Below are 13,093 nucleotides of genomic sequence, written 5' to 3'. Positions count from 1 at the left end.
TTATTACTCATTTTTTAGAGAGCAGGAAACTAAAATCCATAAAGCTTCAATGATACACAGAAAGTTAACAAACCATAGAATCAAGGCCTCCTGATTTATGGATCAATGCTTTTTCCCTTGCACAAAGTTGGACAGGAATTTCAAAACTGAAAAGAACTTATCACAACATTCCTGGCAAGAAATTTCACATCTCAATTAAGATAAATCCGTTCCTCTTAATGAACATGGTTTACTGTAGCCCTGGTTTTATCCTCCATTCAGTATGTACTTTATATACAACGGACACTATAAATACGAGGTATGATAAAGGACAACTGTCTAGCTTGCTTGGGGTGAAGCAGAGACGAACAGAACATGAAAAGGAGGAAAATTTTTTATAACATTTTTGAATATTAGAATTATGGTGAAAGAAGAAAAATTCACATATAGCCATGGAAATCTAAAATGTATTAGAGCTACACACTTGAAATGTATTAGATACTGAAGAGGCAAAGAATATATACGTAGTGGTTTTGAAAAGACAGAAGGAAAAAATGTGAGGAAAGGAGAAAGGAAAGCAGAGAGAAATCCAAGAGGCTTTAATGTTTGAGGAAGTGGGACATCAGTATCCCATTCTAAACAAAGATCTTTAATTTGAAGACTGGAATAAGTCCTTAATTCCCTCCGAAAATACTGTACAGAATCAAAACATACTTTGCAGTAATAATACTGTATAAAATGATGAAAGAAAAGGAAACACATTCTCTTGCCTGGAAACTTCCATCTGCACCTCTACTCTCCCACATGACAGGACATTTATGAAAGTCTTCTGATTTGTACATAGCTTTATATGAAGAGTTTAAGGGCAGAAAATTGGCTCTTCCAGGCCTTTCCTTGAAGGACAGCTGTCACCCTGTAGGATCAGGCCTATGATAGACAAGTAGGTTTGGGCCAAGTACGTAAGGCACAGGGCAATTAATTTCTTCTAACTGTGGCATCTCATCCCCCAGCAAGGCCCAGGTGAATCTGACAGTCTCCCAGTGGGGTTCATTGTAGCCACAGGAAGGGGCTGTCTGTGCACAAGGGGGAGGGTTGGGATGCTCCTCTTCCTGCTGCTGGAAGTGCTGCTGATAACCAGGACTGCTGCCTCTGTATATAGGATTATAAATTTATATAATACCATATTTATGATTTATATTATACAAGCATAGGCTTTATAGCATCCACTGACAAGCAACACGAGTTAAAAACCCAATATAAATAACACACTGACCCCTTTAGAAAAATGAAGACATGCAAGTGAACCTTTCTTTTAGAGAGACAAGCTAAACTTCTAACAAATGTTTCTTACAGAAAAGATAAGAGAGGTCTAATTTTTAATCATAGGATTCATAACATCAAATTTAAGACAGGCTACAGAAGATCACAGGGTAACTGTCTCCATCAACTGGTAGACTATGATGGTTTAGCCCTTTCTTCCGCACATTACACATTTAACTTACCCACAGAAAGGATGTGTGCTATAACTATAGATGATCCTGAAGAGTAGAAGACATTTTTAGAATCTGAGGAAAAGTGGTTTTGTGATAGAAGAGAGGTGATCCTGAGGTTGGGAAAGACACATGAAAATCCTGAATATACTGCTAAAGGATCTCTTTGTGCCCAGGGTCTGATTAACATCTTCTTGCAGCATTTTGGGTCTATTTCAAGTCTACTAGATTACATTTCCCATGATGATACGACTGATTTCACAATAGAAATAATGATAAAAACAAAATTTTCATAAAGCTAACTATTTTAATGAGGTCGAGGAGATTCATGATTTTTAAAATGTAGTCAAATTACTACATATACACACATGTGAATTTCCAGAATAGAGCTAATATCACATTCCCTTATGTGGCACTGTAAGAGTACTGAATATAATGTGATAAACTTAACAGAATTTATCTTCTTGTTTGAATTTTGGTCATTCCAGAAATGTTCATTATTTAATCAAAAGATAATCCCTTAAATCTGCTTCTATATGGTAGAAAAGAGATGTTGGAACATTTTTAAGAAAGTTACAAAAATAAGTGGAAACAGGCACCTGAATTTAGGAACAGTCAATGAGACATTCCATAGCCTCAGTCCAGAGTTCTGCTCATTACTGTGACCACACATCACCAGCTGGATCAAGTACAGCTTAGATTTTAGATTTTCAATGATTCTGAATAAGTGTGACGTTCTTCATTTAAAAAATTGAAGTGAAATTTATGCCAGGTTTAAAAAATCTGAAATGCTCTTATGTGGAAGAGAGACAACGGCAAAGGAAGGTGCAGAAGGATGAAGTCACTGGGCAGCATAGATCGTGTTCCACATTAAAAGCCAGGAACTCTTGTTTTAAATTATACTAACAAGTAGAAATGCAAGCTAGATATGGTGAGCACATAGTCACTGGGCTAAAAGAGCATCACATCAAAATTATAATTCTGTCCAGATACTAAATTTAAAACAAAATTAACTGATGATTTTTAATTCACCTTAAACATTTTAAGAAACGCCAAGCCAAGCCACAACCGTTTGCTATTAACTAATTATTTAACACTCAAGGTCCTGAATCTCATAGAATCAACAGTTTAAAACTAAACAGCCCTCACCAAAATGTCAGATTCTCAAATCTGACATTTGACAAACATTTAACAAAGAATCCCGGCCGGGCACGGTGGCTCACGCCTGTAGTCCCAGGACTTTGGGAGGCCAAGGCGGGTGGATCACAAGAACAGGAGTTCAAGACCAGCCTGACCAACATGGAGAAACCCCATCTCTAATAAAAATACAAAAATTAGCCGGGCATGGTGGCGGGCGCCTGTAATCCCAGCTACTCGGGAGGCTGAGGCAGGAGAATCGCTTGAAGCTGGAAAGCAGAGGTTGCAGTGAGCCGAAATTGCACCACTGCACTCCAGCCTGGGTGGACAAGAGTGAAACTCCGTCTCAATTAAAAAAAAAAAAAAAAAAAAAAGGATCCCTCAAAAATGAAAAGCTTCAGACTTACTAGGCTTCATGGCATTGGGAGCGTTGGCGGGCGTGTTCCCCCAGCCTGTGGTCGATGCTCCTGTATCATCCATCTCGCCCCACCCAGGACTGCTTTCATTTGGCTCACCCCAAGCGGAAGTACCATTATCTGGAGCAGGTGGTGTGCTTTTGCTCCAGACTATAAAGAAAGGAAATGTCTCTAAGAATCATTTGTTAAATGAAATGCCATAATATCCAGTGGGGTGAAGGTGGAAGGAACAGGCATGCCTATATTCTGTTGGTAGAAATGTAAATAGATTCAACTTTCATGTGAGGGGTATTTGGCAATGCTACTTTTTAAAAAATCCGATGCACATTAAACTTTTCACCCAGTAACTCAACTGCCAGGAATTTTTTTTTTTTTTTTTTTGAGACAGAGTCTTGCTCCATCCCCAAGGCTGGAGTGCAATGCCGTGGTCTTGGCTCATGGCAACCTCCACCTCCCAGGTTCAAGCGATTCTCCTGCCTCAGCCTCCCGAGTAGCTGAGATTACAGGCGTGTGCCACCATACCCAGCTAACTTTTGTATTTTTTTTTTTTAAGTAGAGACAGGGTTTCACCACATTGGCCAGGCTGGCTTCAAACTCCTGACCTTGTGATCTGCCTGGCTCAGCCTCCCAAAGTGCTGGGATTACAGGCATGAGCCATCATGCCCAGGCTGCCAGAAAATTATACCATAAATATACTTGTAAAAATAGGCGAAATTACACGTATAACAATACTCACCGCATCACTGATAGAAAAAATTTGGAAACAACCTAAATATCCACCACAAGGGGACTGGTTAGACCAATTGTGGGTCACCCATAAAAGAAGTACTGTGTAAAGGCCGGGCACAATGGCTCACGCCTGTTATCCCAGCACTTTAGGAGCCAAGGCGGGTGGATCTCCTGAGGTCAGGAGTTCAAGACTAGCCAGACCCACATGGCAAAACCCCATCTCCAACAAAAAATACGAAAATTAGCTGGGCGTGACGACGCATGCCTGTAATCCCAGCTATTCGGGAGGCTGAGAAGGAGGCTCACTTGAACCCGGGAGGTGGAGGTTGCAGTGAGCCAAGATTGCGCCACTGCACTCCAGCCTGGGAGACAGTGAGACTCCCTCTCAAAAAAAAAAAAAAAAAAAAAAAAAGAAATACTGTACATGAAGCAATTAAGCAGCAGACTATGTGCTAAAATTGGAAGCTATAAGTATAATGAGAAAAGCAAGGTGAAGAACAGTATACGAAGTACAATCCCTTCTCTGTAAAATTTTTGAATGGGACACAAACTTCTAAGAGATTACCTTTGGGAAGAGACCCTAGGGGTTAAGATTATTATTATTATTATTATTATTATTATTTTTTTTTTTTTTGAGACGGAGTCTTGCTCTGTCGCCCAGGCTGGAGTGCAGTGGCGTGATCTCAGCTCACTGCAAGCTCCACCTCCTGGGTTCACCCCATTCTCCTGCCTCAGCCTCCCGAGTAGCTGGGACTACAGGCGCCCGCCACCACGCCTGGCTAATTTTTTCGATTTTTTAGTAGAGGCGGGGTTTCACCATGTTAGCCAAGATGGTCTCCATCTCCTGACCTCATGATCTGTCCGCCTTGGCCTCCCAAAGTGCTGGGATTACAGGCGTGAGCCACCGCGCCTGGCCAAAGATTCTTTTATTGACTATCTTTTGCTTTTCCACACAGTTTGAAGGTTTTTGCTATGTGGATGTAGCTTTTTAAAATTTTAGCAGGTATTATTCTGCATGGGGAGCCAGTGAGAAATCTTCATTTCCTTCCTCATTCTTTTCAATACTTGAAAAAAGAATGAGTTAAAAGTAATCATTTTTCTAAGAGGCCACAAATGGATTAGCTGAACACTAGAGGTGTACTCGGAGAAAACTGATTCTTGGCTGGGCACAGTGGCTCATGCCTGTAATCCCAGCACTTTGGTAGACTGAGGCGGGTGGATCACCTGAGGTCAGGAGTTTGAGACCACCCTGGCCAACATGGTGAAATCCTGCCTCTACTAAAAATACAAACATTAGCTGGGCATGGCAGTGGGTGCCTGTAATCCCAACTACTCAGGAGGCTGAGGCAAGAGAATCACTCGAACTTGGCACGGAGGTTATAGTGAGCCGAGATCATGCCACTGCACTCCAGCCTGGGCAACAGGGTGAGACTCTGTCTCAAAAAAAGAAAACTGGTTCTTAATATTATGATTAATTTTAACTAAAAAAAGACTGAAAGGTGCATCCCCCTTAATTTGTTGAACTATATGCTCTATAGGGACATTCAAGTTGACAATGACAAACTAAGAATGGCATTACCATTGCTACTTTTACCAGGTATGATGTTTCCTATTCAAACAGTGACGGAAGAAAGTTTAATTCTGGGCAACTGACTATCCTAACAATCGCTCTTTTTTTTTTTTTGGCAACAGGGTCTCGCTCTGTCTCCCAAACTGGAGTGCAGTGGTGAGATCATAGCTCCCTACAGCCTCCCATCTCCAGGGCTTAGGCGATCCTCTTACCTCAGCCTCTAGAGTAGGTGGGACTATAGGCACATGCACCACACCCGTCTGATTTTTAAAAAATATTTTTGTAGAGACTGAAGTCTCTCTAGGTTGCCCAGGCTGGTCTCAAACTCCTGGGCTCAAGGGATCCTCCTGCCCCAGTCTCCCATAGTGCTGGGATTACAGGTGTGAGCCATCTCACTAGGACTGAGATAACAATCTCTTATACAAAGTACTCCCATTCCAGAGGTAATCATTAAAAATCATCCGGAAAGAGACTGAAACCTTCCAGATCCAGCTTTGCTTCAGCATCATCATGGCCTTTGGAAAAACACAGAATTATTTCCCTTTGCTGGGGAAACAGAAGCAGAGACGTGTCCATGGGTAGAACCAGAATGGAAATCAGGTCTATTTCTGCTACTACTTTAATTCTTTATTTTAAAATCTAGAACATAGTTTGTTTGGCAAGATATGTCTTTTGGATTCTGCAGACCAATACAATTACAGAAAAATAATTTTGGGGACTAACACAGGGTTGTCATCTTTTCCTTTTGCCAAGAAAGAACATTAAAATGTACTACCAGCATCTGCCATCACTAGCATTTTATAAAAAGAGGTTCTGTTAGCAACAGAGTAGAAACTGTAGGAAAGCATCTCAGAACAAAACTAAGTTGAATAAATTCACCTAATAAAAATGCCTTGGTCTAGGATTCCTTTTCTTCATCAAAAGCTGCAAGAGAAAGCCACTGCTTACCTGATGCCGATTTACTGGTCATTGGGGTGGGCAGGTTTGGTTCTCGAGGTGCTGGGCCCCCTTGGGAATTCTTATCCCACAGATTCACATTCTTGTAGTTATAACTGTTAGGGTCTCCCCATGCTGAAGTGCCATCATCAATGTCCATTTTCCGACTAATTGACTGTGGGGATGGCTCTTCCCAACCACTGGGTTCCTCATCCTTAGGTGTTGCAGGCTGTGGCCCGCTGCTCCAGCTGGAATTGGAAGGTCGAACATTGCCTGGAGGTGGTGGGGGTGGGCCTCCCCACGAACCAGAAGCCTCTGGTTGCGGTGGCGGCGGCTGCTGTGGGGGCTGCTGCTGTTGGTGTTGTTTATTCCAGGAATTGGGCTGTCGGCCCGTCTCATTCCATGCTGGGGATCTTTTGCAATCCTCCCACCCACCTTTTGAAGCTAGGCTTGCATTGCCACCATTACCCCAAGTCCCGATTTCATTCTGCCCTCCTTCACCCCACCCAGACACAGGTTTACTTGCAGAACTTTCCCAACTGCTGTTTTTTGTCTGATCGACTTCCTCTCCCCAACCATTCTTTCCAGAAGACCATCCTTGATTGGGCTGGCGTCCACCTCCCCACCCCTGATCCTTGCTGGGATTCTCATTCCAAGAGGAAGTTGTCTTTTCATCAGGTCGTCCTCCTCCCCAGTTGGAAGAGTTGTTGTTCTTGTAGTCATTCCAGCCTCCTGTGTTCTTGGGGTCTTTCCACTCTGTAGAGGCTGAGAGCTCCCCCCATCCAGACTTCATTTGATTGCTTTGGCTGGGTGCATCTCCCCAGCCCCCTGAGTTCTTGGTCTGTGTGGCAGCGCTCTCCCACCCCTCAGTTCCTTTGTCAGATTTCCCCTCAGGCCTTGGCACCTCTTCAATGTCCCACACTGTGTCCTGCTTAATTTGAGTTTGGCCCCAGCCAGTGTTTGAGAGCACCCTGGGGTCCAAATCAGTTCGGCTCAAAAGAGTCTGCAAGACAGCCTGACAATCAGGATGTGTGGGCCTGTACGACCGACGGCCAGAGTTATGACTGTCACTACTTCCTGCTTTGTGGTTGCTTCCAGTGCTTTGACCTCCAACTTCACTTCCTGTGGAGCTGGAAGATCTTCCCCAACAGGGAGCCTGGGCATTGCCTTGGTTTTCAGGGAGGGGGTGGCCCTTTTGATTGTCCCATGCTCCAGTGCTAGAATTTGGTTGGTTTGGACCACTCCATTCTCCAATTTTCAACTCATCAGACCCAGTCGGCTGTTTCCATTCTCCCTGAGAGACCCCAGATGTCATTTTGTTCCCTTCACCCCATTTGTTGTCATTAGAGTCCTGGGGGCCAAAGTTCCAGGACCCACCCGTAGACCTGTTATTGTTGTCCCAAGAGTCATTTTTTGACCCAGTTGATTTCTGAACAGAAGCTCCTTTCCAGGAGTCCTCTCTCTCTTTTCCATTGTTCCCATTGTTTCCAGAATTGCTTTGTCCAGAGACTGTGTCAGTTCCAGAAGGCCCCCTAGCTGCACCCCAAGATCCAACACTCCCAGTCTTTCGATCTCCAGTGCTTTGTGAAGGGGCATCAGTGCTCCTGGAGGTGTTCCCCAAGCCCATTCCAAAGGGTATTCCCTTATTCTCCATGGGGTTTGGTGAACTTAAGTTCAAGGAGTTAGTGTTTCCATTTTTTGGTCCATCAGTGTTATGAATTTGAGCCTGTTCTCTGCCAGAGACAACAAAATTAACACCCGCATTTTCCATCTTTGACTGCTGTTCCCTGGATGTCTGACCTACTGTGCTAACCTGTGCACTGGAATTACTATTATCTGTTTCCAATGCCCCTTTCCTAGAAGTTCCTTCTTGGACCAGTGCTGGCCAGGCAGATGGGTTGCTATTTGGGTTAAAGTTGCTGAAGCCAGAGCCAGGTCCAATTCTATCCTGACCACTCACATTCCTCCAATTTCCTAGTCCATTGTTGTTCTCTGTAGTAGAGTTGGAAGATTGAACAGATTTAGCCTTAGGGTCAGATTTCCAGACCCCAAGATTACATTCGTTCCCAGAACTTGCAGACTGGCACTGGCTCCCTTTTCCTTTGTTACTAGTGGTGCTTCCTGGCAGAGTGCTCTTCTCAGAGCCAGGGTTCGAGGCACTGTTGTTATCGGTGGTGTTTTCGGAAGAAGATTCAGTGTCTTTGCTGGCAATACAAGGCCACTCTTCCATGTCAGACCCGTCTACAATCACCTTGTCCCAGATGTGAATTGGGTTGGGGGAGGTGCCGTTGTTGGAGGAGGCTCCCGAGCCCCAAGTGGAATTTGCATAATTTGAAGCAGCAGCACCTCCAAGGGTTGAGTCTGGGGAACAGATCATCTTATTAATCACAGCTTCAAATGCATTCATTACCCATTAATCCCTCAAAGGGGCTCTCCTTTGAGCTCTGCCCTTAGGAGAGCTGATCACATGCCAGTTTCTCTCAACCCAGTTGCTTGTATCACAACTGTCTTAGTCATCTCTTTTTTTTCATTTGCCTTGTGTTACACCGGTTAAGTCTAACTTCATATCTCTCAAAGCTACATCCTTTGCCATTCCTATTGACAGAGAAGGGCCTTCTTGTATCTTGGGACAAGGCAATAGCAATGGCACTCTAAACTTGCTCTGTATCTTCAACCTACTCTAAACACCCCTGGCTGGAGCAATCTTTCTAAAGCACACTTTTGATTATATCACTGCTGTATGGAGAACCTTCAACAGTTCCTTAGTGCACAAGAATAAAGCTGAACTCCTTGGCCTCGAATGTCATCAAGATGTTCCATGACCTGGGACCAACCAACTTTTCTAGTCTTATCTTCTACTACCTCCTATGTAGATGTCAATATTCGATACTACTTGACATTCCACAACTTGTGCCTTCTCACTCTGGCACCATTTCACATTGGCACCTACTGTGTTTTCCTGCTGAATTCACACAGTGAAATTTACTCATCCTTCTGGGCCCAATTCAAGTGTCATTTCATCTGCGAAGCTGTTTTCAAGCTCATCACCTGAAAATAATCTTTCCCTGTCTAGAGCCATTTTGCTCAGTGCTGTGGCACCATGTTCACAACTTTCCTTCCCCATGTTAGCGTCTTTTAGGCAGAGACCCTAACTTGCTAACGTCAGAATTCCACACAGCAGCCAGCACAATGCTGCTGAGTAAGCATCTGCTGAACGATGAATACCCACTGAGCCACTGAGCTAGGTGCCCAGGGTGGCAGGGGTGTCACACGAGTATGAATTAGGCAGAGTTCACAACCCCAAGGAACTTAATCTGATAAATGAGTCTGGCTCACCATATATTTTGGTGGAATTTACCATATTTGGTGGGAAAAACATGTTTTTAATGAGATCATTTCTTCTAAATTTATTTTGGCTTCTTTAACCAGGCAGCTTTTAATCAATTTGAAGTTTCAAAAAGTATTATACGGAGGCATAGAAAAATAAAAAGCATAGAATCCGAAACTCGAGATTTAGGGGCCTCCTCCGTTTTGATAATGTGGACTCTGACTCACACTGGACCCCAGTCTCCACCTAGGCCTGGCTATACTCGGCTGCAGAAACTCCGCCTGACAGCGCCTGCCCCTTCACATGCTTCCTTTTGCAGCTGGTTAGGAGAGCCAGGAAGGAAAGGCCATGGGTAGGGCTTATCTCTGCAGGAAGTCTGTGTCACCACGAGGTTTCTTTCCATCCTTACTCTGCACACAGCAAGATGGTGACCAAATTTTCTAGGCAATTATTTGTTCCAACTCAGAACTCAAATAAAGCATCCTACTGGTGACAACCATCAATTCATTGTCTTTGCCAATGCCTAATGGTATTCAAGCTCTGAATTTTAATATCACCCCAAAAGACATTTTAAGTTGAAATCTGTTAATAAACTTTAAAAGATATTTAGAATTTCTTAGCTGTTAGTTGACTTAGTATTCATCTATTAAAAACTCTCACAACTTTTTTTTTTTTTTTTTTTTTTAAGACGGAGTCTGGCTCTGTCGCCCAGGCTGGAGTGCAATGGCGCGACCTCGGCTCACTGCAAGCTCCGCCTCCTGGGTTGACGCCATTCTCCTGCCTCAGCCTCCCGAGTAGCTGGGACTACAGGAGCCCGCCACCATGCCTGGCTAATTTTTTAATATTTTTAGTAGAGACAGGGTTTCACCATGTTAGCCAGGATGGTCTCGATCTCCTGACCTGGTGATCCACCCGCCTCGGCCTCCCAAAGTGCTGGGATTACAGGCGTGAGCCACCGTGCCCGGCCAAAAACTCTCAAAACTTCTAGTAGAATCCTTCAGCTAAATATCCCTTATTTCTATATGCAGTTTTTAACAAAGCTCAAAATCCAGGGCCCACAAAAAGAAATAGTGAGTTTAAAAATCTAATTTAAAAACTATAGTATTATTTTAGAATCCTCCGAAGATTCTATATTGCAATGTAGCAAATCATTTTCTCTATCCTCCTAGCATTCTGGAAACATAACACAGGCATCTAAAGATTCGCCTTCGCACAAGCCCCATGTCCAATTATGCCCTGAACACATATGACGGTGGAACTATGGAGACTCAAATTTATAACACTCTAGTCTGAGAAGGAAAAAAGGCCCCCAAAATAATGAGCAACAGCAGTTAAGTTAGCCCTCATGCCAAGAGCACACACTTATGGAACACTAAACCTCAGTTCCAAGAATCACCAATACACATCGCATACTAGGATCCTCTCTCATCTTTTGACTAATCCCAGTGGTTTATATAATGAATGGCTTTCCTGGACTTTACATCAAGCAATGCAAACAAAGTGCTCTCTCTCTGTCAAGCTGCCATGCATTCGATTCACAGGGTGCCTTACCTGGCGCAGTCCCACTCTCACTCTGCAGCAGCGCTCCTGTCACTTGTGCGTTGTTTGGGTTTGCTCCAGGTGCTGTGCAGGGAGGAGGCCCTGCCCCGCCCCCAAGGAGCATGCAGGACGGTGGAGGGGGCTGCCCACGTTTTAGTAACACTTTGTGGTCCTGCTGGCAACGGAATCGCGGCGGCACCTCCCGAGGCATGTAGCGGGCGGCGCTTGGCGGTTGTCCGTTCGGCACTGCCACCCTTTTGGCATTGTTGCCACCATTGACTGGTGGCGATGGAGAGCTGCCAATTGGGCTGGCGGCCGTTGGTTGGCTTAAACTTGGTTTCGTCACTTCGGGCACTAAAAGAGAGGGGTTGGGAAACAGTCTTTGAAATACATCAAATACATTTTTTCTAAAAATTTTAAAAATAATTTTATTATTTTATTTAGAGATGGGGTCTTGCCATGTTGCCCATGCTGGTCTCGAACTCGGGCTCAAGGGACTCTCCCACCTTGGCTTTCCAAAGTGCTAGAATTACAAGAGTGAGCCACTGCGCCTGGCCAAGATTATTATTATTATTAATTTATTTATTTATTTTTGAGACGGAGTCTCACACTGTCACCCAGTGTGAGTGTCGCCCAGGCTGGAGTGCAGTGGTGCAATCTCCACTCACTGCAACCCCCGCCTCCCGGGTTCAAGCAATTCTCCTGCCTCAGCCTCCCAAGTAGCTTGGATTACAGGCGCCCGCCACCAAAACCAGCTAATTTTTTGTATTTTTAGTACAGACAGGTTTTCACTATGTTGACCAGGCTGGTCTTGAACTCCTGACCTCATGATCCGCCTGCCTTGGCCTCCCAAAGTGTTGGGATTACAGGCATGAGCCACTGCACCCAGCCTATTTTTTATTTTTTTTGAGATGAGGTCTTGCTGTATAACTCGGGCTGGAGTGCAGTGATCTTGGCTTGCTGCAACTTCTACCTCCAGGGCGCTCAAGTGATCCTCCCACCTCAGCCTCTTGAGTAGCTGGGACTACAAGGCATACACCATCATGCCCAACTAATTTTTTTTTCCTCCTCTAGAGACAGGGTTTTGCCATGTTGCCTACCTAGACTGGTCTCGAACTCCTGAACTCAAGCTATTTACCCACCTCGGCCTCCCAAAGTGCTGGGATTACAGGTGTGAGCCACCACACCCAGACCCTGGCTAAGATTATTTGTAAGAAAGCTTACATGGTACCAATTCTAACAAAGTACTTCTCCTTTTACTCTACTCTCAAGGGACACAGTTTTTCCAAATTCTCCACAATCTCTTCAGTTTGCTGAAGGTAGGATGAAGGTGGCGGCTGACAGTGACAAGAATTTAAACACAGCAAGGTCATGGAATACATTCCATTAATTAAGGCGGAGAGGGAAGCAATCAACATTCACTCCCCTAAATCAACAGTGGAATTAATTCCCTGAAGTGCTGCCTAGAAGAGTTAAATGTCCATGGCAAAGTCCTTGGGAAAGGTTTCAAGCCTCAGTCCAAGGGTCCCTTCCCTTCATCCACATTCTTAAAAGATCTACCCCTGAGTAAACTTTCTTGAAGCCCCTGGCCTAGGTGGGCTAAACATTCGTCCTAAGTGCGCCTGGAACACATCACCCATCTCTCTCTACCATGAAAATTCTCCATTCAAAAATCCATCTATCTCTACCACCGAAATTCTCCATCTACAAGTCCCATCTCTCTCTATCACGGAAATTCTCCATTCACAAGTCCTTCTCCCTCCCCAGGCCATGACTTCCTGACGGCAAGGACCCATCTTTCATCTTTTCTTTCTTCCTTAGGGCATGGCACAGAGTAGACTCTTACAAGAAACTCCAGGCCTAGAAAATCACAAACTCAGCTTGGTTCTGGTTTCTACAGCTACCTGGACTCAAAGACTTGCACCGCTCTCTGTGTAAATACTAGAAATGTTACAAATCTTTTTGCTTT

The 13,093-nt window shown here is 44.2% G+C and overlaps 1 protein-coding gene across 13 annotated transcripts in view; it reads right to left on the bottom strand.

Annotated features, from left to right (window-relative positions):
• Nucleotides 1-13,093, bottom strand: part of TNRC6B (trinucleotide repeat containing adaptor 6B) — a 278,141-nt gene that overhangs the window by 50,231 nt on the left and 214,817 nt on the right. For 8 of the 13 annotated variants that reach the window (XR_010156023.1, XM_024352845.3, XM_024352849.3 and 5 more), the window contains 3 exons: nt 11,137-11,478; nt 6,270-8,618; nt 3,014-3,172 (listed from right to left, as the gene is read on the bottom strand). Coding sequence is in view for 12 of the 13 variants with exons in the window: in XM_024352845.3 (XP_024208613.2) it covers nt 3,014-3,172; nt 6,270-8,618; nt 11,137-11,478 (2,850 nt within the window). In the remaining variant the exon portion in view is untranslated. The remainder of the gene's footprint in view (nt 1-3,013; nt 3,173-6,269; nt 8,619-11,136; nt 11,479-13,093) is intronic. The other 5 variants (XM_024352848.3, XM_024352851.3, XM_054675837.2 and 2 more) reach the window with 1 other exon arrangement.

This window comes from Pan troglodytes, chromosome 23 (genome assembly GCF_028858775.2).
Source record: "Pan troglodytes isolate AG18354 chromosome 23, NHGRI_mPanTro3-v2.0_pri, whole genome shotgun sequence".
In the NCBI taxonomy this organism is placed as follows: domain Eukaryota; kingdom Metazoa; phylum Chordata; class Mammalia; order Primates; family Hominidae; genus Pan; species Pan troglodytes.
The sequence above is the reverse complement of the archived record's forward strand: the minus strand, read 5'-3'. Positions and strand labels throughout refer to the sequence as shown.